This window comes from Drosophila albomicans, chromosome X, assembly GCF_009650485.2.
Source record: "Drosophila albomicans strain 15112-1751.03 chromosome X, ASM965048v2, whole genome shotgun sequence".
NCBI lineage: Eukaryota > Metazoa > Arthropoda > Insecta > Diptera > Drosophilidae > Drosophila > Drosophila albomicans.
The window spans coordinates 16314035-16341282 of NC_047627.2; the positions used below are offsets into that span (position 1 = coordinate 16314035).

Consider the following 27248-nt stretch of genomic DNA (forward strand, 5'->3'; position numbering starts at 1 on the left):
TACGCCCTACAGTCCACAGTCCACAGTTCGACCGCAAAGCAACTCTCAACGCATAGCTCGTTAAGAGGCTATGGGTGTGGTTTTTCTATCTGTGTGTGTGTGTGTATGTGTGTGAAGAGATGCTTTCTCTCTTTCCCTGCCTGTGTGTGCGGATGTGTGTGTGTGTGTGTGTGCTCTTGGGACCCCTAATAATTTGCTGGCTGAGCACTTGACTTGCGTCGTTTACATGACCATTAATGTGACTTTTGCCAACGCAGCTGCCTGACTGCCTGCCCGCCGCATGTCCTTGTGGCTGCTGAATGTGCGCCTTGGGAAACAACAACAACAACAACAACAACAACGGCAACAACCGACGACAACTGCAAACTGTAGTAGGTAGCCTGACTGACCGCAGTTGGACCAAGCACACGTTGAGAGTGACCCCCGAGTCATTCAATGGTTTGTTGCTTTCATATTGATTGTGACAACAGAAACTGTTGCCTACTTTTCGGCATCCGTCCACTTCACATGCTAATATTTACACAACTATATGAGTGCTCCTTTGTGTGTGTGTGCACAACACAAACACAAACACAAATGCATGGCAATTTATTTTTAAATTACGACAAATTGTTCACAGAGTGTTTCCATAAAAAAAGGGTTTCAATTGATGAACGGTTCGTCGTCGCCGTTGAGCCCAGGATTATTCCCGCAATTAGCAGCGGGGCCAGCAAAGTCTTTTGGCTAATTAAAAACACACAGACACACACAGAAACAAATTCGTATACCTTTATAGCATTTTATTATAGTATTTATTTTCATATGTATTTCGATTTCGATTTCAATTTCGTTTTCGTTTTCTGTTTTTAATTTTTGGGATAAAAATTGTACATTAAATTTTGTTTGGGTAATTCAATTGATGCTGTTTTTGGAGCATAAAATACTTTTGTCATTTTGTTATTGTTATGTTAAATTAATAAGAAATATGCATGTGTATTTGAATTTATTATTTTGGAAGTAGAGAATTACTTATGTTAATTAATTAATTAAGTCTTAGCCCAAAAAGTGAAATATTATTATTATAACGCTAAATTGTTGACTATTTCGGTTTCGATTTTTGAGTATTTTTTTTTTTTTTTTGGTAAAAACGCCGCAAAATTGGGCAACAATTTGTTGTATTTTTATTTTAATTTTTATTTTTTTTTGTATCTTTGGTTTTTGGTGGGTGAGTGTTGTTGTTGTTGTGTGGTTGAGTATGTGGTGCAGTTGTATGCTGTTGGATTGGTGGTTTATCAATGAAATGTTATTTTTGCAGAGGCGCCTTTGATATGTTTAATGTTTTTTTTTTGGTTTTTTCTTTTTTTAGTCGAGAAAATATGAGCTAACAACTTGTTATATATAATATTATTTATAATATATCCGTATATATAAAGTAAAGTATATATTTTATAAGTCAAGATGAGTTCAATATCTATATTAATATTATATATGTAAATTTTAGTTGATATTTACGAATTACTTTTGATATCAATTTCAAGAGAGACAAGTAAAGAATTGTAATTGTAAATTGTTTGTTGTCATCAAATTGAATTATTATTATTAGTTATTAGCATTAATTTCGTTATTTATTTATTTAAATTTCTTTTTGATGCTGCGCCACGTTATGCACATAAAGTAATTGTAAATGTTTTTGTTTTGTGTTTTTGCTTGTTGTTAAGTTTTCCGTTAATTTATTGATAATACTTAAGTGCCATAAACAACGTTCACGCCCCACGCTTCAATCGTAGCTCAGCGATACTGTGGACTTGGGCGTCGGCAGCGGCGATGTGGTGTTCTCCTCCTCATCATCGTTCTCCTGCGAATCCTCTGGCTCGCCAAGTGCGTGGACAAACTCATAGAAATCGATGCGTCCATCGCCATCCACATCCACCTCTTTGATCATGTCCTCAACTAAGCGAGGAATGGGGAAAATGTTCGAAATATTCATTGATGAAATGGGGGCATAGAATACTTACTGTCCTCTTCGTCGAGATCCTCTCCCAGGCATTGAAGCACTGCACGCAAATCAGAGGCTGTGATGTAGCCACGATTGTGCTTGTCAAATACACGGAAGGCATCGCGCAATTCGCGCTCCTCCTGATCCGCTGACGACAGTCCAGATTTATCCTCATACGTCATGTTTGACAATATGTCCACGAACTCCTCAAAGCTAACGTTGCCATCGCCTAAGCGAGGAGGGAGTAGTGAAAAAAGGGTGGAGGAATAAAACAGAGAAGTTAGCATCAAATACACTAACGAAGCAGATAGCAGAGGGAACCAACTGTATCTCGCTTAACGGCCACAACTAAGAGCACACAATTAGGCTCACAAGAAATTTTAAATTAAGCAACATAACAGTTGTTATGTTGTGTAATGTAGGTTTTGTTTTTGGCTTCGTATGTGATCATAATGTGAACTGAAATGTGCCCTTAAGTGAATATCTTGTTTAATTGCCACATTGCCGGCTCTTCCCCGGAAAAACTTTAAATGCAGCAAAAAAATTTTTTTGTGTTTTTTAACCTTAAATTTGTTATTTACATTTTTTGCTTTGCGTGTGGTTATTAAGTGATGTGAAATTTGCCGTTAAGTGAAAAACTCGTTTAACAACAAAATGCAGCTAACAGGGTTTGAATGCTATAATTTGAATGCAGCTATTATCAAAAACAAGAAGAACTATTATATCGATGTGCATATGTTACTAAAAACTAGTGGCAACTAAGCTAATTCTGCTGCCGTTAAGCGAGATATGTTTGTGAAATTTGCCGTTAAGTGAAAAATTTGTTTAACAACAAAATGCAGCTAACAGGGTTTCAATGCTAAAATTTGAATGCAGCTTTTATCAAAAACAAGAAAAACTATTATTAAATTATTAAATTTGAATGCAGCAAGAAAAAATGTAAATCAACGATATGTTACTAAAAACTAGTGGCAACTAAGCGAATTCTGCTGCCGCTAAGCGAGATATGTTTGTGAAATTTGCCGTTAAGTGAAAAACTCGTTTAACAACAAAATGCAGCTAACAGGGTTTCAATGCTAAAATTTGAATGCAGCTATTATCAAAAACAAGAAGAACTATTATATCGATGTGCATATGTTACTAAAAACTAGTGGCAACTAAGCTAATTCTGCTGCCGTTAAGCGAGATATGTTTGTGAAATTTGCCGTTAAGTGAAAAATTTGTTTAACAACAAAATGCAGCTAACAGGGTTTCAATGCTAAAATTTGAATGCAGCTATTATCAAAAACAAGAAAAACTATTATTAAATTATTAAATGTGAATGCAGCAAGAAAAAATGTAAATCAACGATATGTTACTAAAAACTAGTGGCAACTAAGCGAATTCTGCTGCCGCTAAGCGAGATATGTTTGTGAAATTTGCCGTTAAGTGAAAAACTCGTTTAACAACAAAATGCAGCTAACAGGGTTTCAATGCTAAAATTTGAATGCAGCTATTATCAAAAACAAGAAGAACTATTATATCGATGTGCATATGTTACTAAAAACTAGTGGCAACTAAGCTAATTCTGCTGCCGTTAAGCGAGATATGTTTGTGAAATTTGCCGTTAAGTGAAAAACTCGTTTAACAACAAAATGCAGCTAACAGGGTCTCAGTGGTAAAATTTGTGGTATTATCAAAAACAAGAACTATTATATCGATGTACATATGTTACTAAAAACTAGTGGCAACTAAGCGAATTCTGCTGCCGTTAAGCGAGATATGTTTGGCAGTTAAATAATAGTTATACGCACCATCCACATCGATCTCCTGGAGCATCTCCTGCAGCTCCTCGACGCGAGCAAATTGCCCCAGCGAACGCATCACGGTGCCCAGCTCCTCCTTGGTTATGCAGCCATCGCCATCCTTGTCAAACAGACGAAATGCCTCGCGAAATTCTACGAGAGATGATCAGGCTAAACTCCTGCTGCAAAAATGTGTTTGATTGTTGCCCTGTTACTCACCACGCATTTGACCCTTGGAGATGCAACGACGCTTGTCCAGCGCATCCGTATCCGTCTCGCCATGGCAAGCATCGACGGCATAGGAGCTGGCACGCTGCGAGAATTGACGTGTTTTCGTTTTGCGTTTGCTCCGCAATGTGTCGCCACCGCCGCTGCCGTCGCCAGTTGAATGGACTCCTCCATCACCGCCACCGCCACCGCTTACTGCTCGCACACTTAGCGCTGCCTTGGCGGGCGCACGTCGCATGGACAGCTGCTCATAGTCATCGTAGTCCTCATCCTCATCCTCGTCTTCGTCCTCATCGTAGTCATCCGCCTCATCGTCGTCATTGTACTGCTCATAGACCACTTGATCGGCGAGATTGCGTTGCGCATAGCTGATGCGAGTTGTGCCGCCTGCTTCGCATGAACTCGAATCCGTGTCTGCATCGGATGCGTTGGCATGACTCCGTTGTTGTTGTTGTTGCTGTTGTGCTGTCACTTTCTTGCGTTGTCTTTGCCGACGTTGTGTTGTTGTTGCTTGTTGTTGTTGTTGCTGTTGCTGTGACTGTTGCTGTGCTTCACTTGTGCTGTGCTCTGTTTGTGCAGTCAGCTGCTGTTGCTCCTCACCCTGCTGCTGCTCCTGGTCATCATCGTCTGCGCCCGCTGTCGTCATCTGCTCCTCGTCGGGTTCATCACCGCTAAGCGTTGCGTTTCTCGTCTGCACAGCGAGCAGCACAGCACAATTGTCAAATGGAAAAATGTGTATTTGAGTGAAAAAAACAAACAAGGGCCCAAAGAAAATACATATGTGTGCATATATCAAACAAAAACGATATAAATAAGCAAATAAACTGGATGACGAAATGTAAAATATATAATATATTAAAGTTAGAAAAAAAGGGGGAAAAAAGTCAAGTGTGCTAGCAAAATTGTGCGGTATTCTCTTAAAAATATACCAAATCAATGTAACTACAAGTAAGAAAGCTACAGTCGAGTGTACTCGACTGTGAGATACCCGCTACCCATTTTGAATAAAAGCAATATATTTTTCGGTATTATTCTCAAAATATACCAAATATACTACAAAAATACTAAAAATATACCAAACAAAATTATATAAATAACCAATAAAACTGAAAGATGAAATGCAAAATATATATTGAAGTTAGAAAAAAAAGGAAAAAAAACCCAAGTATGCTAGCAAAATTGTGCGGTATTCTCTTAAAAATATACCAAATCAATGTAACAAAAATATACAAAAATATGCCAAAATATGTATTTGGTATAATAATATACTACTACATTAAAAAGATACTACATTGTATAAAATATACTAAATTGTACACCAAAGCAAAAATGTGACGAAACCTTTATTTGGTATAATAATATACTACTACATTCAAAATATACTATAAAGTACAAAATATAGAAGATTGTCAACCAAAGCAATTTAAACCTGGCAAATATATATTTAAACAAGAAAAAACAAAGTATAAATATAAATACTAAATTTAACCAAGACCAAAACTAAGATCACCAAATCTAAATTTAAGCAAGCAAAAGTTAACAAGTAAGAAAGTTACAGTCGAGTGTACTCGACTGTGAGATACCCGCTACCCATTTTTAATAAAGGCAAAATATTGCGGTATCATTTTCAAAATATACCGAAAATACTAAAAAAAATACTAAAAATATACCAAATGGTATGTTTGGTATATCGATACAGCACACCATTCAAAAAATATACCATAAACGGCACAATGTGCCAGATTGTCGGCCAAAGCAACTCAGACCCCTAGTAAGTAGGCGTTTTTCCCATACAAAAGTATTTCCTAAATAACTTCGACAATTTTTATTTGATCGCAACCAAATTTTTCAGAAATCATAACTACTATAGTAATTATTGTATATACCAAAATTCGTAACTCTAGCTTTAAAATTACACTTGTTATTCGATTTTTTTGATTTGCGGGGGCGGAAGTGGGCGTGGCAAAAATTTGAAACAAACTTGATCTGCGTGCAAACATAACAAATGCTGTCGAAAAAAAATTATAGCTCTATCTCTTATAGTCTCCGAGATCTAGGTGTTCATACGGACGGACGGACGGACGGACGGACAGACGGACAGACGGACATGGCTATATCGTCTCGGCTGTTGACGCTGATCAAGAATATATATACTTTATAGGGTCGGAGATGCCTCCTTCTACCTGTTACATACATTTCCTGCCGGCACAAAGTTATAATACCCTTCTACCTTATGGGTAGCGGGTATAAAAACTAAATTTAACCAAGACCAAAACTAAGTTCGCCAAATCTAAATTTAAGCAAGCAAAAGTTAAAAACTAGGACCAGCTAGCCTCAACTAGGATGAAGGATGAGCTCATGCTACAAAATTGTTGCTTGCTAAGAGGGCGTGGCAAAATTCTATAAGAATTTGTGCTTATTGTGTTTGTTTGTAAATTTAATGAATTAAATTAAATGTGAATGTAAATTTCAAGAACTAAAAATGAAAATAATGACAGTTGCATGGCTATGAATTAGAACAAACTTACCATTAGCTGCCTCAGCTCGCGGGCAATCGTTGAACCAGTTAAAAACTTATTAACTGCCGTAAAAAGCCGTTTTCCTTCCAATGTGGCGGCCTTTGCTTTGCAATCGATTTCGAATCCTGTTTGTTGATTGCTGTTGCTGTTGCTGCTGCTGCTGCTGTTGTTGTTGTTGTTAATTGCCTGCAGCTTTAATTGTCAATTGTTGGCGCACATGCAAATTTTGCAATTACACGCATTTGCTGTAGCGAGTTGCCCTGTGAGAACGCAAAATGGGTTTCAAATTTGATAATTAAACAATTTGCTCGCTGCATGCAAAATTCAATTGGCGACACACAATCGTTCAATTGCTATTGCTATTTCTATGTGTGTCTGTGTGTGTGTGTTCACATTAAATTTCCCTTTCGCACTTTGCATTCACAATTGGCACGTTTCTAATTTCGAGAGGGAACTGGGGGAGAGGGGGCGAGGGGACCTCTAACGATTGCTACGTGCCCGCATTCTACGGTTGAGTCAACATTCCATTCGTATTCGAGTCCATTTACCTGCCCATGCTAATCAGGCAGTCATCATGCAAATTTCTCTACTGCTCTCGTAAATGGGCAACACATTTAAAACCGAGAGGGAGTGAGAGAGAGAGAGAGAGAGGACGGGGGAACGTTGACAGTTTTAGAGTGATGTGAATGCAATGAGGATGCCGAGAATGATGCTACGACGATGGTTGGCTGTCAACCACACAGTTTTAGTGCAGCTAATTTGATGCTTCAATGCAGCTCGTTTTTGGAGAAGGAAGTTCGCATTATCCTCCCTCACTCACCAATACCCACACACACACACACACAAAGCACATTTGGCAGCCATAATCATGTTGTGAATCGCATTTGACCACGGTTTGCCAAATGCAGTAATGCTGGGTTTATCGCTGTTTATCTGTTTTATGTGTCCTGTTTATGCATCTCGAATCACTTTAAAGTTTCAACATTTAAAGATCGAACTATTTGCATACTCTAATGTTGTTTTACAGCTAGCCTCTCTTTTATCCCATTGCATTAAGAAATTGTATTGCTTATTTTAATAAAATAATAATAATAATTGTTTTAGCAGTGCCGCTTCTTATAAAAAATTGGAGTGCATTCGTCCAAGCTAAACTTTAAGCGTTATTAACCTCTAAAATATTTGTATTCAGATTTATTTTTGCTTTTCTTTTACTCAATCTAATTTTCGTGTCAATGCAAAATCGTTGCGCATAGAGTGCAAAATAAATGTTATTTAATAATGCTTTTTTTTATTTATTATAATATTATGAAACATCTGTAAGTTCGCTATTTATGATTGCAGAAAAGCATCAGACAAAAAACATTCTTCTAATCTGGAATTCATATTTTATAATATTGCCATCTTTCTTTTTAAAATGTTTTTGATCCTTCATTTTTTGACAACAGCGAAAAGCATTGCAAGAATTCTGTTCTTTATTTGCTTCAATATTATATGGCAACAGTTGAAAGTTTTTCTTCGAAATCTTGTATCGAATTTAGCCCTTTCTTTTAGTTGATTACCGTAAGTATTTTAGTCAGATTCGCAATTTTAATTTATCAAGGAGGTTATTTATTTCTATAGATGCTGCTCCTTCATATACTTTGCTTTAATGTTCGAGTGTATTAAAGCAAACTTGATTAACAATAATCATCTTTTTTTTCATGAAAAAAATAATCACATTATATGGTGGTCACTTTGTGTAGTTCGATATGCTGTAATGAGTGAGGATTTCATGCTGACTCGCTGTGTCGAATGTTCATAATCTCTGAATCACTCCTTCCATGCCCTTGCTCTCCCTTTCTCAATCTCTCGCTTTCGTTCTCTGTGCATTTTCGAGTCATCCAACAAGTTGTTTTCGAGGATAATCTTCAGTTGCATGTTAAGTCCCGGCTGCTTAGCAGCCTTAGACAATGACTTGGCACGTTCTGTTAATGTGTTTAATCTACGTGACACAACGAAGCCAGCGAGAGTCTTGAGGGGACGCACACACACACACACACACACACAAACACACACACACACACTCAGCTGTGTGGAGTGCTGTAGCTGTCAACGCGTTGTACAGGGCGTATGTGTAATATGCCAAGACTGACAGCCAACAAGCAGCCATAAATGTTGGCATGCTGATTGTGATTGATGTGCTGCCTCTGCTCTCAAGCTCCCTCTACACACTACACACTGAGCAGGCTCTGCTTGAATGCCTCAACAGACGTCTGTTTGTTGTTTCGTTTTTCTTTTTGTTGTGTTCATTTTACAGTAACTAGCAAAAGCATTCACTTCGATACAATTTCTACTCGTGTTTTTTTTTGTTTTCGTACTCGCTTTTTATTTTCTTTTTAATATTTTGCAAAAACATGGAGCAAACGAACAATGTAAAGTTGCTTATCGAGAAGTTCGAGAGCATGAGCATGAGCATGCGAAAAATGCCCATCGCGGACGCTCCGCAGGATTGGCATCTGAGCGGAAACAGTGGACGAGTGGCCGAGACAGTTGCCAAATTTGAGCACAACATCTATCCATTTTCGATGCACACAATTGCCAGCAAATCGCGCTGGGATCAGAGCACACGACGCTGGATTCGTGTGCTGAAGGAGAAGATGCTGCTGCATGTGCGTGAGCAGCTGGACACGCGTGATATGATGCCGGAGGAGAAAGAGGATGAGGAGGGGGACGAGAAGGAAGAGAATCTAGATGAACTCCTTGATCATGTGATGGAGCAGGATCCGCAACTGGACCTTATCTCATGCTTGGACAGCGATGAGCAGCTGCCAACACTGAAAGACATCAACTCTGGTGCCTGCAATATTTCAACTGATGCCAGCTTCACTGATCTAACTCTCGGTAATTATTTACACTAAGAAAGAAAAGGAGAGCACTTTTATTTCTCTCTCTTTCTCAGGTAACAAGAAGTTGCGTTCCATTGAAAGCTGCACTTGGTAATCTTCGCAAATTGTCACTGGGATTCTTTAAAATGAACCAATCGAAATTTAACGCATAAAATGGCCGCCACGATTTTTAATTTTATATACTTTTGGCATCATCGTGTACAAATTTAAGTATTTATATATGTGCCAAATGCATCGCTCTCTAGAGAAACAACAGCCAGCGAAACTTTAATGAACTTTGTGTCAAGATGGGTAAAAAAGTGCACTGAAGTGAAAGGCATTAAGCATATGAAAGCAGGCACGAAAGTATTAGTTCTATGTGGTTGACTAGCAGATACTTTAGACATTGCTTTGGTTGCGTCTTCTGCGGTTAAAGTAAACTCGAATTAGTTTTTGCTGTTGCGAAAACTAGCTAAGATTAAGTGCTAAAACTAGCTAGAGCATAAAATTAGGTAGAGTTATTCAATTGCCAAAATTTTATTAGAATTTCGATTGGAAATTATATAGATTTTTCTATGGCTAGAATTGTATTTTGCCCATCAGCTAGAACTGGTCTAAATATACGTATACTTTAATGAAAGTATATATTTTTTGATCTTAAATATAGGTATATTTAAGACTAACAATTGAGTATGTTAAGTTAAGTTATTAATAATGAATTCTATCTTTAATTTAGAATTATAATGCTTACAAAATACCCCATTTACATTTTTATAGGGTAGCTGCACAAAAACTGCAGCAAACTGGAATGGCATGCATTGCATCACTCTTCAGGATGCTATAAAATATCCAGCAGAAAAAGTGAAATGCAGACACAGGCAAAAATGGAAATAGGAAGGAATTGCAAAAAGGAGAAGAGCGAGAGAGAAAAAATAGAAGGAGGAGAATTCGCAAAGATGTTGGCAATTTTTCGGCTCGTCTGGCATTTTTTTCCCTCTTCCTCTCCCTCTCTCTTTTTGTCTCTTATTTTTGTTGTTGGCTGTGGGTCAATGTTAAATTGCATTTCAATTGGTTGTGCGCACAATTTGCAGCATATTTCACTTCGCAAACATTTTTGCCACCTCGCCAGAGGATGCTGCAGGACATCATCATCATCATTATCATCATCATCATCATCATCATCATCACAAGCCTGAGCATCATTATCAGCACACACAATAAAATGCCTGCGTGCATCCCAAAGAGCGGAAGGATGTGACCAAACATGGTTTCACATGCAGCAGCAGCTGTTGCCCGGAGGAGCGGGAGGCGGCGGGGGCGGGGCCAACCGCAAAATAAATGGCCACAAGGAAGTGCAGTGTGAGAAGAGTCGAGTCGAGTCGAGTTGAGTCCATGGTCGAGAGGTCAGATCCAGGCGACACAGACGAAAGGTGACAGATTTGCCAGGCAACAGCATGCTCAAGAAATTTCATATTTATTTTCACTTCGAGCTGCTGCCAACGATAATAATGATGATGATGCTGATGCTGTTGATGTTGGACGATTATGATGCATTCGCATAGACGAACACCAAATAATAATTATCATGTTGGCCGTAAAGCTGTCAAAAAAGAAAAACTAAAAATATATCTAGAGTTTAGTGTTCTGCACTTTGTAATGTCTGCTATCTGTTTTGAATAACAGTAAAACAGTATGGAAATATACTAAATTCATATATCGAAAAAGTACAAAAATAAAAATACCAAAAGCTATATTGTATATCGTATATCGACATACATTTCAATACAAAATTTATGGAATTTTCAGCCAAAGCAGATATTAATATACATATATATACCAAAATCTATATTTGGTATATTGCCATACACTTGGAATATGGTATCGAAAAAGTACAAAAATAAACATACCAAAAGCTATAAATCGTATATCGTATATCGACATACATCTCAATACAAAATATGTATATGAAACTTTCAGCCAAAGCAGATATTTATATACATATATGTATATACCAAAATCTATATTTGGTATATCGCCATACACTTGGAATATACCATGGAATATGGTATATTGGAATGAGATTGTAAGCCAAAAAACAATTAAGACCCGATAACAGCAATCATTGTTTACCATTATAAATGATTTTCTAAATAGCTTCTAAGTTTTTTGTCTATAGTTTTTATTCGTAAAAACAAACGGAAATAGCTATCTTGCGTATATATGTATATAAAAATACTTTATGGAGTCGATGGACCTGTTACACAAAATGATAATACCCTTCGAACCGATGGGTAGCGGGTATAAAAACCTCTGAGGTACTTTGCATTTATTGCGCTGATTCTCGACGATTAAATCATTATCATGATGATGATGATGACGGCCATGTAACAGCAACTTTTAACTCAGCTCAGCTTGCAATTCCAATTTGCATTTCACACCCGCCCACACTCACACACACACTCACACACACACACATACACAGACAGAATTTTCACCTTTAGGTGAATTTTATGACAACGCTGCCAAAAACAACAAAATATTCAGCTCTCTGTTGTCGGTGTGCTGGAAAAGTTGTCAGGGAACTGACATGAAATAAATGAAGACATCGCTGACATGCCACTCCCCCACGCCTCTCCACATTGTTTCCCCCGCCCACGGTCCCTAACTAACACCCTGACACTTGCGCTGTCAGCCCTAATGCGCTTTGCATAACTTTGTCAGGCGGCAGTTGATTTGTTTATTAGCAGCAGCAACTCGTCGAAATTGAAGCCTGCTGGCTGAAAGTTGCCCGTTGCAAGTTGCAAGTTGCAAGTTGCAAATGGTAAGTGGCAAGTTGATAGTTAAAGCCAGCTGCACACGGAGGCTCAAACTTCAACTTCAACTGATGTGCACTTTGATAAATTAAATGAAAAGTTGAAGCGCAAAAAAATAGTTTGAAGAGTTTTTGCTGCTGCAGTTGCAGTTGCAGCTGTAACGCGTTCTTGCAACACTTGCCGCCTCCCATTATGATATCAAAGTGAATGCGAAACTCTTTAATTTCGATGGCAAACGAAATCAGCGGATTGCAGCTTGCTGCAGGTTGCATGCCACATGCAGCATGTCGAATGCGGTTGACCACAGCAGAGCGCATATGTGTGTGTGTGAGTGTGAGTGTGTCTGAGTGTGTGTTGCGCCACAACCGCACGAATATCACACGAATCGCAGCAGGCAGTAAAAAAGCCACAACTGTTTTTGGCGCCCATTTTATTGTTTAATTTCAATTGTTGAGGCGCCGTCGTCGTCGTCGTCGTCGTAGTCGTTGAAATGGCGGAAAGGATGGGCTATGACCACAAAGTAGTAAATCAGTTAGCGATTTTTGCAGCTGCAACATTTGTAGGTCCCATTTGCTGCTAGCAAATGCTTATGGTTGTCATACTTGGCGTATGCGTAATTTTGCAGTGCGGAGCAGTAGAGAAGAGAAGAGAAGAGCATGGCATAAAACCGAAAATGTAAATATGAACGCAGAAAAGTTTACGCATTTCCAACGCATAAATCACACAAAAACAAACGGCACCAAAAACACAAATAACAACACGAAAAGAGCGTGTGTGTGTGTGTGTGTATGTGTGTATGTGTGGCACAACTTTTGTGGGTAGCGCCCTCGAGGAACGCCCAGTTTCAGTGTGCAACACGTAAATTTTGGGGCATAAAATTTTAACAACTCGAGCGAAGCACAAAACAAAGCCAAGTAAATAAAACAATGTCCATGCTCGTGTGAATCGTCCTCTCTCTTTCATACACTCTATCTTTCCCTCTCTCATTCTGTCATTCTATCTTCTCCTCTCTCTATCTTTAGCTATGTAACTTTCCCTCTTCATCTTGCTGTACGCGTGGCATACTAAGTTGTCTTTGCACATGGCTGGCCGGGTTGGAATTCCTTCCTCGACCAACAAAACTTAAAAACTTCATTCAAACACAAAAAAAAAACGAAATAAAATCAATGATTTTTTCTTGACAAACAAACGTAATGAAGTAAGTCCCTGTAAATATTATTTTACATTTTAATTGGAACTCAAATGTAAACAATTTATCTGAATAAAAAACTGCATTATTAAATATAGTATATTTTTATACCAAATAATTATTTCCATAATAAACAAATTTTAATATGACATTTAATTTAAGTTATTAAACAGTTTTAAAAGTTTATTATGCCAAATAATTAATTTTTGAAATTTATTTAAAGAAAAAATTGTAATATTGCATTTAATTAAATTTATTAAGCTATCTGCTTTTGTTACCCCACAATTTTGTGGTATTTTTCGTTATTCAACAAATTTACATTGCATTTATTATATTTTATTATTATTTATTTATTATATTATTATTATATTTAATTGCATTTATTATACCCGCTACCCATAGGGTAGAAGGGTATTATAACTTTGTGCCTGCAGGAAATGTATGTAACAAGAAGAAGGAGGCATCTTCGACCCTTTAAAGTATATATATTCTTCATCAGCGTCAACAGCCGAGACGATCTAGACATGTCCGTCTGTCCGTCCGTCCGTATGAAACACTGGATCTCAGAGACTATAAGAGATAGAGCTATAATTTTTTTCGACAGCATTTGTTATGTTTGCACGCAGATCAAGTTTGTTTCAAATATTTGCCACGCCCACTTCCGCCCTCGCAAATCAAAAAAAATCGAATAACACGCCTAATTTAAAAGCTAGAGTAGCGAAGTATATACAAGTAGAGTATATACAATAATTACTGTAGTAGTTATGATTCCTGAAAATTTGGTTGCGATCAGATAAAAATTGTGGAAGTTATTAAATAAATACTTTTGTATGGGCAAAAACGCCTACTTACTAGGGGTCTTAGTTGCTTTGGCTGACAATCTGGTATATTGTGCCTTCTATGATATATTTTGAATAGTGTACTATATCGATATACCAAACATACCATTTGGTATATTTTTAGTATTTTTTTTTAGTATTTTCGGTATATTTTAAAAATGATAACACAATATTTTGCCTTTATTAAAAAGGGGTAGCGGGTATCTCACAGTCGAGCACACTCGACTGTAACTTTCTTACTGGTTTAGCCTGAAGTTGTTTCTACATTTTCTAGCCAATTTTTTGCCACTTGTTCCAATTATAGTTTAAGTTTCATTATTACTTCAATCAATATTTAAATGTATGCCATGCTTTACTCATGAAATTTATTAGTTCTACATTATTTTAAAGCCAGTTGAAGACACATAAAAACACTCGCATTGAATTCTCCATTCTCAATTTTTGCTTGCTTTCCCTCACACACATTTGACATGACGCCCTGCAGCAAGTATTTTACTATCTCCAAACAACAACAAAATGGACAGCAAATACGAACAGCATATCTAATGATAAATGTAATCGAATGTGAGTGTATGTGTGTGTGTGTGTGTCAGACTGTTGCTGGATTTATGTGTCAGATTATGACATTTGTTGCATTGTCCTTCAGCCGGTTTATTTACAGCAGCAAATGCAACCGTATAGAAGTGACGAGTATTGCTTTTATCTGTTTGTGACATCGACACAGAGGTTGAGTAATTGACCTCTGTTCAACTGCCAATAATTAATATGCAACACTTTGTTATAAGGGCGTGAAAATGTATGTCAGGCAGTTTCCAATTCTAATTTGTATTCGAGAATTAATATTTCAGAAGGGTATTATTAAGTTAGTAGTTTTGAATGCCTGCTGCAATAGGATCTTGGCTGAGAATCTGGAATATTTAGTACTCTATGTTACATATATTTTAAATGCAATACTATATCAATATATCAAATTTATTTATGGCTAGCGGGTATGCCACAGTCGATTACACTCGACTGTAGCTTTCTTATTTATTTTATTTTATTTTCAAATATTTCTTATATGTGTTTTTTTTTTTCTTTTTTACAGTTTATGCAAATTTGATATATGTAAATAGTTGCCTTCTTTCCGACTATTTATGCAGTTTATAAAATTTGATAAAAAAAAAGGGTTGAGTATTGTTTTAGTGTTATAAGTAAGAAAGCTACAGTCGAGTGTACTCGACTATGGGATACCCGCAAAAGAAATAAAAGAATAAAAGAAATATATTTTGCGGTATTTTTCTCAAAAAAAAACCGAATATACTGCAAAAATACTAAAATTATACCAAATGGCATATTTGGTATATCGATATAGTGCCGCATTGAAAATTCTAGCTTTAAAATTACGCTTGTTATTCGATTTTTTTGATTTGCGGGGGCGGAAGTGGGTGTGGCAAAAATTTGAAACAAACTTGATCTGCGTGTAAACATAACAAATGCTGTCGAAAAAAAATTATAGTTCTATCTCTTATAGTCTCTGAGATCCAGTGTTTCATACGGACAGACGGACAGACACACAGACGGACAGACGGACATGGCTAGATCGTCTCGGTTGACGCTGATCAAGAATATATATACTTTATAGGGTCGGAGGTGCCTCCTTCTACCTGTTAAATACATTTCCTGCCGGCACAAAGTTATAATACCCTTCTACCCTATGGGTAGCGGGTATAAAAACCAAACTCAAAGTGTCTTAACTATTAAAATATTATATTATATTATATAATTCTGCTCGAGGTTTACTTTCAATTTATATAGTCGATTAATGGTATTGCATGTCTGTCACTTTCACTTGCAATAGCAACCAATGCTCGCAATAAATCTGAGTGTCCAACGCTTCGCTTTCAATAGCCAGCAATTCAGAGCAAGACTAAACTAAACCAACTGCAATCAAAGTAGTGCAAGTTAAGTTAAGTTCCCTTGGCAGCAGTCGTAGTCAGTGCACATATCGCAAAGGCAATTTTGTTTTCAGCTTTCAGCTGGAACGCACAATTAGCCATTCGCAAAGAAAAAGTTGTCGAAAACTTTCATTTGGGACTTTTCTTTGTGCATTTCACATTCCACATTCCACATTCAACATTCTCAATTCCGTGCTCTGTTTGCAATTGCAATAAAATTCTTTAGGAGAGAATTGCGAACACAAACTGAAATTGCAAGTTTTTGCGGCAGCTAAAGGCACAAGGGTCAAGGCCAGCCTCGTTTATTAAATGCTCAGTATATCATATATTGTACATATATTGTAAAGACGACATGAAGCTCAGTACTTGGTCATCGCCTCATGTTTAATGGCAATGGTCTCAGCCACACGTCGTCCATTGATCAGCAATGTGAGCACCTTGGCCACCTTCTTCTTCTTTACTGGCAACTCCGATCTTTCTCTTTCGCTCACTTTTCTTGCCTGTGCTCCTGCCCCATTGCCAGTCAGCTGTTCGAACATCTTAATCAATTGACGCACATTGCTGGGGCGAGTTTCGGAATTAGACATGATAATTTTGTTTGGAATTTGGCTAAACTTTTCTGTCTCGTATAATACGCAAAACAAATTAAAAGATACGTGCAATTTTGATAGACTCTATTAAACAGAAAATATACTACTTTATTTATTACGAAGAGTGCATTTAACAATTTTTGAAAAAGTACTATAACTTTACTTGAAAACGACTACAAAAAGTTCAACGCCTGCCAACGATTTCACAACATTTAATTCGCTTTTGAAATTTACTTTCGTTACGCCTGAACAATCAATAGTTGAACAATATTTACGCCCATGTCTAGACCTCTTGAAATAAAAATAAAAAGAAAGCTTTACTTTGGATAGAGACATGAACAAATTTATGGGATAATTGACAACAAGAGTTTTCTCGATTTCATCGATTTAAGTCCTTGTGCTTTAATTTAAAACAAAACACAACTCGTTGCTTGAAATCATTGAAGTGTAATTCATATGTTGAGTCAGCTTATTTGTGGCTGATAGAAAATCGTTGCTTTACTCGCCAATAACACAAACAGCAACAAAAAAAAGGTAAAATGAAAGGAAAATAAATAAATGAAAATTGAGCAAAAAATTGGGTAGAGGTTGGGCTGAACTGATCTGGAATGGCCAAGCAACATTTTATTTAATTTTACAACTTGTTTTCCACAGATATTTTTCCATTTGTGCTGGGCAAATTGCAAAATTGCCGAGAGCGAAAGAGTGCAAGAGCAATTATAAATAATTTAATAAAGGACAATTCAATAGTTTGAAATGGCTTTGACATATTTATTTCCACTTCATTTACAGCTATCAATTGTAAATAACAATTACCAATTCATCGCCATGCGATAGAAATGTCCTTCCTCTTGATTTTTTTTTTGTTTTTGTGTTCTGCTGCAATGTAATCCAATTATTGAATGGTTGTAATTGTTATGTAACGCGAAATTGCTTTAAACAAATTTCCATTTAGAGCACTTTAATGAAAAATATAAAAGCATAAACATTAAAGTTCAATAAGCAATAAGTGAGTTAGTAAATCTAATTGACGGAATAAGTAGCTTCTATATCCCTGAACAGAATCAGCGAGCATTAAAATCACAGTTTTTCATTTCAAAAAACTAATCGAAATGAATAAAAAATTGAAAAAACAGAGTGAGTTAAAAGTAAAAGAAAATTAAATGTAAAAGTATGTGTTTTACAGTGTGTTTAAGCTGTTTAGTTGTTTTTTTATTTATTTAGTTTTTTTTTTGTTTTTACTGCACAGCACTCAACAATTACAACAGTTCACACTTACTACTACAAAAATGTTATGTGTACCGTCAGCAAACTTTATTCTGTCTCAGTTTCTCCCTTTTACATGCTATCTGTGCTCTCTCTCCCTCTGTGTTTTGTAGCTAAGCACCAGGCATTAATTTATAATAAATTACACTTAAAGTTAACTAAATGGTGCCAACAAATGGCAAATTATGTGAAGGGCCGTTTGCAAGGGGGAGGATGAGGAGGTGTCTGCTTCAGATGGGTAGTCAGAACATTTAGAACATTAATACACACTACGAACACTCGAACACACACACACACGAACACACTTAAGCGCATACAGACACACACGTTGCTTAAAGGACTTACAACAACAACAACGGCAGGCAGAAGAAAACTAAACGGCAAAACAACGAAAAAAAAATATAAAAACTTTTAAGCATTGCGCCGATAAGAACTATAGACTAGATTGTACCCTTTGAATAGACACAGGTTTGGATTTGTTTTTAATTATAATATGCTGCTGTCATCAGCTTCCTAATCCCAATAACAACAAAATCATTCAATTTTTGCATTACTGTGCAAATAAATTTATAGAAGTATTCGAATTGACGAAAATTATTGCATTCTGCACTTTAATCTCTCCTCTAAATAAGTATATGAAAAATCATTGCATACTTTTCAGCGCACTTTAAAGTGCTCTGCAAAAATGACGTATACGTAATTTTACATAAACGACCAAATACTTTAGATATCTATTTTTATGGAAACTGATATCATATCATCATATATTATTAAATGAATTAAAAATTATTATTAGTATCATTCAATCAAATCTGCTTCAATCGTAACTGTTTTTGCTATGTCGATCACTATCGAAATTAACACACTATATATACCCGCTATGCTGTGGAGTGCAGTGCAGGGTATAGAGTAAAGGGAACCCATCAAAACTTTGTCGCTCTTGTTGAGCTGACTTTACATATGTTAGAACACACAAACATCTATACTATAGTGAATGCTATATTCATGGCTGTGTGTGTGTGTGTGTGTGTGTGTGTGTGTGTGTGTGTGTGTGTGTGTGTGTGTGTGTGCCTGCTGTCCCTTTATGGAAGCTGAGCGTTGCCTTTAAGCCTTTTATTTGTCGACGTCACAGTGTAACCGACAGTGGCTTACAACCTGCACCGCTATCCCGCTGCCAACAAAACTTTTCCACACACACACACATGCACAGAGAGAGAGAGGGAGAGAGAGAGAGGGAGAGAGAGAGCGAAATACAGTGAAAGACATTTCTGGATTTGCATTTTCCGCGCCTCATCTATTTTACGTATTCATCGCCTTATTTGCATGCGTTTTATTCTCGGCTCGTTATTTGTTGTGCACACACACACACACACACACACGCACACACATTCAAAAGCAACACAAAGTTATGTCCTTTTTAGTCCCTCGTTTTTTTGTTGTTTTGCTTCATTTTTTCATTTTTTTTTTTTGTATTACACTTACAAACTGTCAGGCTTTTGGCAAGTGGATTTGTCGCGTCACATCGCAAAAAGCAGCAGAAGAGCAGAGCAGAGCAGAGAACCAGCAGCAAAGAGAAACACACAACAGAATGAATACTCGCTCGGCACATGAATGTTTGCAAATGCTCACGAGTGGCTTATTTTGATGTTGACATTTATGTGCACTTGTTGGCCGGAGGAGAGGAGAGGAGAGGCAAACACCGAAAAAGAGAGATCAAACGGAACGAAGTGCTACTTGTTGGTATCACGAGTATCTTGACTTCTCTTGACGTTCTTGAGTTGCCAAAGAGAGAGAGAGATAGCACCAATTTTGGTCGATTTATTGTGAAGTATATCAAAATGGATTGCAATCATATTCATAATTGGAATTCATGATTGCTTCCTTACACTATTTCTTGTTCGATTTAATTTTGTTTCAAATCATTTAATGCCAACATTATGAGAAATAGATTTTATAAATCAGTTTAAACATAAATCCAACAATAAGATCACATAAGTGAGAGCGTGAGGTTAGCGTGAACTTTCCTTTTGCAGACGCCTGCTATAAGATAGCGTTACCACTTTAATCGAGTCCATGAAACGGTCCATACACTGAATGAGGCAACGCTCTTCGTATTTGGTCAGTGAGACGCTTGGCTTCTCAACGCATTTCTTAAAGCAATTCACTGTGATCTTCTTAAGCATTTGCTGGGCATTGGCCAGAGCAATTTCTTGTCGAATTTGGTTAATTTCCGGCTCATCATTTTTCATTGTAATTGCTCTTGTTTTTGTGGATTTTTTGTGTTATCTTTCTAGTTTTGTGTTAGTCAAAAAAATATGTCTCGTTTGTTGTGAGTATTGATTGAATTGTCTGAGCAAGCTCAGCTGTTGTTAGAGCATAAATTCAATTAACTTAACTCTCTCTTTTCTTTTGCAAATACTGAGCAATTTAAATCATTTCATTTATGCATGCAAATCTCAACAGTCTCAAAGTGCAGTTCAAAGAACAACCTTGGCAAATCGGCATCTGCATTTCGTTTAGTATCTGCCGATACTAAGAGTAATAATAATAGACAGGAAATTGTCGTTTCCCTGTCTGAAGACTGACGACTGACATCTGACTTCTGACTTCTCTGACAAAACAAATTCAGCGCCAGCATCGCCATGGGGTGCAAAGCAGTCAGCAAATATGATTACCTGTTACATTGACAGTTATTACCCTTGGTAAGTGAGGTGAAGTGCGGTTGACTGAGTGCCTCGTTGAGCCACACAACAATTGAACCTGGGTTGAAACTCTCAGTCAAATTCATAAGCACACCAAAATACTCACACTCAAGATACTACGTTGGCGTTGCCCTAATCGATTGTTTTCATGGGTGGGATCTTAATGTTGACTGAGAAATACCCTGTTAGGTGTTTACAGTATGTTGGAGATTTGTATAAAGTATTTTGAAGTGATATTTTAAGAATTTATGAAGCTATTATAAATAATATGTACTTCTAGATATTAAAGATGTACTGTAACGCTCCATTTATACAGCATTAATATATTTTAGAGTTTCTTGTAATCTATTAAAGTATGTTCCCATCATTGTTTGTTGCTTAATTTCCTTACAGTATTCTTTATTTTTTATTGTACAATCATTATACCCGCTACCTATAGGCTAGAAGGGTATTATAACTTTGTGCCGGCAGGAAATGTATGTAACAGGTAGAAGGAGGCATCTCCGACCCTTTAAAGTATATATATTCTTCATCAGCGTCAACAGCCGAGACGATCTAGCCATGTCCGTCTGTCCGTCTGTGTGTCTGTCCGTCTGTCCGTCTGTCCGTATGAAACACTGGATCTCAGAGACTATAAGAGATAGAGCTATAATTTTTTTCGACAGCATTTGTTATGTTTGCACGCAGATCAAGTTTGTTTCAAATTTTTGCCACGCCCACTTCCGCCCCCGTAAATCAAAAAAATCGAATAACAAGCGTAATTGTAAAGCTAGAATTTTGGTATATACAATAATAAGTATAGTATTTATGATTCCTGATAAAAATTGTCGAAGTTATTAAAGAAATACTTTTGTATGGGCAAAAACGCCTACTTACTAGGGGTCTTAGTTGCTTTGGCTGACAATCTGGTATATTGTGCCGTCTATGGTATGTTTTGAATGCGGTACTATATCGATATACCAAATATACCATTTGGTATATTTTTTAGTGTTTTAGTATATTTGGTATATTTTAATAATAATACCCAAAAATATATTTTTAGTATTTTTGTACTATAATTAGTATGTTTTGAGAATAATACCGCAAAATATATTGCGTTTATTCAAAATGGGTAGCGGATATCTCACAGTCGAGCACACTCGACTGTAGCTTTCTTACTTGTTTTTCCAATAAAGTGCTCTCAAAAGTAAATAAAAGTCTGCAGCTAATCCACATAACCCATGGTAAACATCTTTATGCAGACAGCGAGTTTTTTCTCTGTGCAGATTAGACGCTTAATGTATTTTCCCTTTAGAGCACATCGAAATGAACTCAATGTAATGCGCAGAGCACAGTTTTTTGGACTGAGGATTCGCATTAAACACACTTCGTAAGTGGCATTCGAAAACGTTGGCCTGATAATCCAAACAAACAGCCAAAAGCTGAGCTGGGCCTTTTGTTTGTCTTGCGCATTACAAAGATGATGAGATTCTTTTTTTAATAGATAAACATTTTATGGGGTTTGTTTTGACTTGGCTTGAGAATCCATTGGATATATGCATAGATAGTATATATGAATGTTTATCGATTGCGGGCAATCTATAAATTTAACTAAACCAAAATTGTCAGCTAACCACGCCCACTGTTTGCTGCAACCAGGGGCCAGAGTAATCTAACCGCTGCTTCCACTTCTACTTCCACTTCCGCTGCTTATTCCTGTGACCCGTCCCTCTCTCTCCCTTTGCCTTGTGCCAGGGTCAGGTCTTCGTTAGCCACTTGGATTACACTTGGCCAAAATTTTGTCGTATGTTTCGTTTATTTTGTTGTCGTCATTCTTGTTGTTGTTGTTGCTGTTTTTGCTGCTGCATTTTTTGCAAAAGGCAGTTCGTTATTGTTGTTGTTGCTGTTGCTGTACTTGCTGTTGCCAAACGACGCGCAAACAATGGCAGGCAACATTGTGGACGAGGAGAAGGGAGAGAAGAGAGCGGGTGACGGGTTACGGGTTACGGGTGGCAAGGGGATTGCCTGCCACATGGACATGCAAGGCCATGATGCTCAGTTTGCAACAAAGCTCCCTCGCAAGTCGCACCCTGCAAGCCACCCGCTTGACACTTTCACTTCCCCTCCTCCCCCCCTCGCGTGCCCGCCCTCACATGCCCCTTCGCAGCACTTCGAGTCCGTCATTGTGTTGCAGTTTTTGCGCTTTTGTATACGTAACTGCCTGTCGCAATTTTGGGGGCGAGCAGCTGCTGCTGATGTTGCTGATGCTCACCTGGACAGCCAGACAGCGAGATGTGATATAGGATATGGGATATGGGATGCTGGCAGATATGGGATATGGGATATGGGATATGCGAGATGTTAGCTGGGTGACAGTTGACAGCTTATGCACGTATTGCATAACACACAAACACACACAGACACAGAAAAGGATAACCTAGAGCAGATCAGCTGCAACAACAACTGTGCTCAACTCTGAACGGGATTATAGCTACTATATCAATTTCTCTTCTCAGCTCTTTTTTGGGTTGCATCAATGTAAAGTTATGCACTTAATCAACTTGATGATGCCAAAAAAGTGACGACGAGTGAGCTGTAAAGAAGGAAAGAAGAGGGAGAGAGGGGGGGCAATGAAGGGAAACAAGCGGAAGGACTAAAAGTATCTCATGTGAAAAGTTTTTGCAGTCATTTGTTGTTGTTGCTGCTGCTGCTGCTGCTGCTATAGAAAATTTTTCTACTTTGCTGCTTTTCAGTCAGTCAAGTGAAATATTTGTTGCACGCCAGAGAAGCTGACAGTGTGTGTGTGCGTGTGTGTGTGTGTTTGTGTGCAAGTGTAAATTATGCAGTCTGAAGAAACTTGCTACATGATCCAATTCATTAAATGAAAATTATATTTATGATTTAAATTGCATTTTCGCCCGCTTGTCAGTGACAGGCAAATTGTCCCCAGACACTCGCTCTCCTCTGCTGTTGCTGCTGTTTGTGTGTGTGTGTGTGTGCGAGCTGTGTGTGTGTGTGTGTGTGTGTGTGTGCGATGCGTAGCTGCTGCAACACAAAGCAATATCATTTTGATTCAGATTAAGTGCCATTTTCATATCTTCAACATGAAATCAGCTTAAAGTTTTTGCTTTTGCTTCGACTTCAACGCAACTCGATTTTGAAATACCCTATTAATTCATTTTAATGCTTCAGATAATAATACAACCGTTGTAATGTAAAAGAAATGTAAATTCGAAATGCATTAATTTGCAAAAGAATTTCTCAAATGGGGCCGCAAATCGGTTTAATTTAGTCAAGTTATTTCTCAGAAGCGTGCAGCGAGTCCTTCAACAGCTTGTCATTGGATATGCCCTGATGCCATTACGAGTATGGCATATATAGCCGACGAGCTAACCGATTGGTATGCAATTAACTGTAATCAAAGCTGGAAAGCTTTTGCTGAGCTGAGCTGCCACCGCTCTGTGTGTTTTTTAAATCAAATTGAATCCTCGCTTCTTACTTCTTACTTCTTCCTTCCTTCCCATTTCTCCTGTATTCGCGAGCTCAAAAATCAGCGTGCCAGTTTTAAGGTTGAAAGCATTTTGTGTTCCTCTTCCCCCTAAATTTGACATCAAGATACGCGAGGTTGAAGGTTCTCATTCCCTTGGCTCTTGCCAACAGACACCAAAACCAAAAAAAAAAAAAAAAAAAAGGTCTGAGTTGCTGCCCAGCAGCACTCAGGCTCAGACTCACACTGCGACTTTCAAAGCTATGCGAGCGGCAACCCACAAGCATCCCAAAGAAACTGAGCAAACAAATTTAATAAGCGTAGCAGGCAACAACAACAACAGCAATAAGACGAAGTGGCAGACGAGCAGCAAAGGCAAAGTTTCAAGTGCGGCCACGCCCAGTGTTTTGAGTGGTGCCAAATTCAACCACCGCCATCGCCTCCGCCCCCTTCACCTCTCATCTGCCTACCCGCCACGCGATTCGCCATGTGCGTCATTTCATAATCAAAATACATTCGTAAATTTAGCGGAAATTGTTTTTGTTTTGTTTCACAAAGTCAACGGCGATGGCAAACACACAAGAAAGCCGCCAAGTCTTAGCGGCCAGCAGCCAAAAAAGCTGAGCTGAAAAGAGGAGAAAAGAAAGCGGCGGCAGCAATAATAACAATTGAAAAAGGTTGCCAAGGGTGAAGGCAAAAGGCTGAGCGCTAAGAACCATTTTCATGTTCTTATGCCTTGCAAATTGCAAAATGAATGAACAAAAGTGACCTAAAGCCGATTGACACACAACTGATTGGCATCTTTTTGAGCTGGCAGTTGCCAGTTGCCATTTCCATTTCCGCTTCCGTTTCCGTTTCCGCTTTTCATTGCAAACTGACAAACTGCCAAGAAGCAGCGTCTGACGATCACAGCTCCTCTAATGCCAGCTACTCCTATTTGTCATTGGCAACGGTCTCTCACTCTCACTCTCCTCTTTTTCTCTCTCTCTCTCACTCTCCTCAGCTATTTGTCCCTTTTGCAGATGATTAATGCGACAGGCATTTGAGTGTCATGTAATTGCTTTGACCAAACAACTCTTAACTACACGCACCTCACTCACACACACACACATACACGAACAAACAAAATGAAAACAAGCTACACTCATATCTCTAGCTCTAGGCATTTCGCATTTCCGGTCGCCATATCTATTTTGTTAATTGCTTCCGTTTGCCAAGCTGCTTGTTTTCGTTTTGTTTATTGCCTGACTTTTTAAGTCCTTTGCTGCTGCTGTTGCATTAATGCATTAAAAACGAAAAACACAGCAAGAGTTCAAAGCACTAGTTTGTTTATTTTTCATTTTGTCAAGGACATTTTGATGTATGTGTGTGTGTGTGTGAGTGTTTGTTGATTCACACAACTGTGAAAAGAAATTGTTGTGGAACCTTGACAAATACACATGTCGCATCTCTTTTGGGGGGCGAAGCTAAGTTCAAGCACAACTGAAAGACTAAAAAAACGAATAGGAAAAACGCTGAAAAGGGAGCACACACAAACACACACATTCGTTTCTCGAATCTCCCATAAGTATGCTACAAAAAATGTATTTTCTTTTTTTTGTCCCAAAAGTCGACCACCTTGGTCGACTAACTGTTAAGGCTGGCAATTAACACGATAACTGATTGTACTTCAGCAGCCAACAAAAATCTCTATATAATACATTATACGGACATTGCTTGGGTTTAATTTTTAATTACGGGACTTGTGGCAACAAATTTTTCTGTGGTAGCATTCCAGCTAATTGCCTATTTCTCTTCTTTTATTTTTTGCCTTTATGGACTTTGTACTCTAAGTCGAGGCAAAAGATTTGTGGTTTTGACAGCTACCGAGAGTAAAACTTTTCAATTTAATAAGTCAGCAAATAATTAACTTTTTGGGCTTTGACATCGAGTCAAAAACCTTTACAACGCCTCATCAAAACGAGGCCCGGAAAAACAGAAAACAGTAGACGAGAGACCCAAAACGTTTTTCTACCAATTCAACATATGTACATATGTAGCAAACATATTTATTTCATATTATGCCCCCAGGGAAACTTAAATATTTATACATTTTGACGAACGTGTTGTGCCGTAACGTTCTCGATACGTAAATAAATATTTATGTGTGTTTTAGCAGCCCTATTATTTTCTTATTCTTATTATACATATTTAATATTTACTCAAGCGAGAAAATATCCACATCGTTTGAAATTTGAAATTCGAAATATTAACAGAAAACTTCGATCATATTGATGAGTAACTGTGACTTACCTTTAAGTTAACGATGATACAAACTGCATTGATACGTCAACGATTTCTATAATATATCTTCAGATTCACGTGCTGCTCTCTCTCTCTATCTCTAAAAAAAGGAGTTACAAAAAACAATAACAATTATACATAAATCAGCTGTATAGAGTTTACTAGGTCAAAAATGCCGCACAACACTGCGTATGCAGCAAATTTCAACTTCGCTTTTCTTCTCTCTTTTTCGTTGTTTATCTTTGCCACGTTTACTTTCTCGTCCCACTCACAAAAGCAAGCACTTAAAAAAAAATAAATTGGTCAAGTTTTTGTTTATCTCGGCCGTCTTTCGTACGTGTGCAATAAGCAGAGCACTTCGAAATATCTGAAATTCGTTGAACTCACAACAAAAACTGCATCACACTGGGCTCTTCACGGAAAACAACCAAATGGACGCGTCCAAGGATGACAAGCAAACTAACTGTCAATACGGCAAACTTGGCTGATGCCGTTGACAGTGTGACCATTTCAGAGTAATGCAAATTTGCTAAAATGTCGTTATTTTGCACATTTTCAAGGGGTGTTCTGATATACTGCTATTCAAATAATAACGTAGCAAATTATGATGAAATTTAACTGTAATTTATTATTTTAAAAAATATGTTTTTCCATAACAAAAATTAAAATGAAAAACAAAACATAATTTAAAAGCAATTTTTTTTAAAACTTGAAATCTTTTTTAATCGTGGGAAATATTTCAATGAAATTATGTTCATAAATTTTATTTTGTATGATATAATGCGTAAGATAA

The 27248-nt window shown here is 37.5% G+C and overlaps 2 protein-coding genes across 2 annotated transcripts; one reads left to right on the forward strand and one right to left on the reverse strand.

The window, feature by feature from the left end:
* Positions 1 to 1595: 1595 nt before the first annotated feature.
* Positions 1596 to 26578, reverse strand: LOC117575652 (uncharacterized protein DDB_G0290301). Its single transcript, XM_034259942.2, has 6 exons — positions 26465 to 26578; positions 6516 to 6766; positions 3979 to 4678; positions 3769 to 3912; positions 1995 to 2204; positions 1596 to 1929 (listed from the first exon to the last, which is right to left on the reverse strand). The coding sequence occupies exons 2-6, from the start codon at positions 6516 to 6518 to the stop codon at positions 1757 to 1759; spliced, it is 1230 nt and encodes a 409-aa protein (XP_034115833.1). The 5' UTR covers positions 6519 to 6766; positions 26465 to 26578; the 3' UTR covers positions 1596 to 1756.
* Positions 8795 to 9659, forward strand: LOC127566399 (uncharacterized). Its single transcript, XM_052008708.1, has 2 exons — positions 8795 to 9386; positions 9445 to 9659. Exons 1-2 carry the CDS (start codon positions 8900 to 8902, stop codon positions 9483 to 9485), a joined length of 528 nt encoding a protein of 175 aa, XP_051864668.1. The 5' UTR covers positions 8795 to 8899; the 3' UTR covers positions 9486 to 9659.
* Positions 26579 to 27248: the final 670 nt, after the last annotated feature.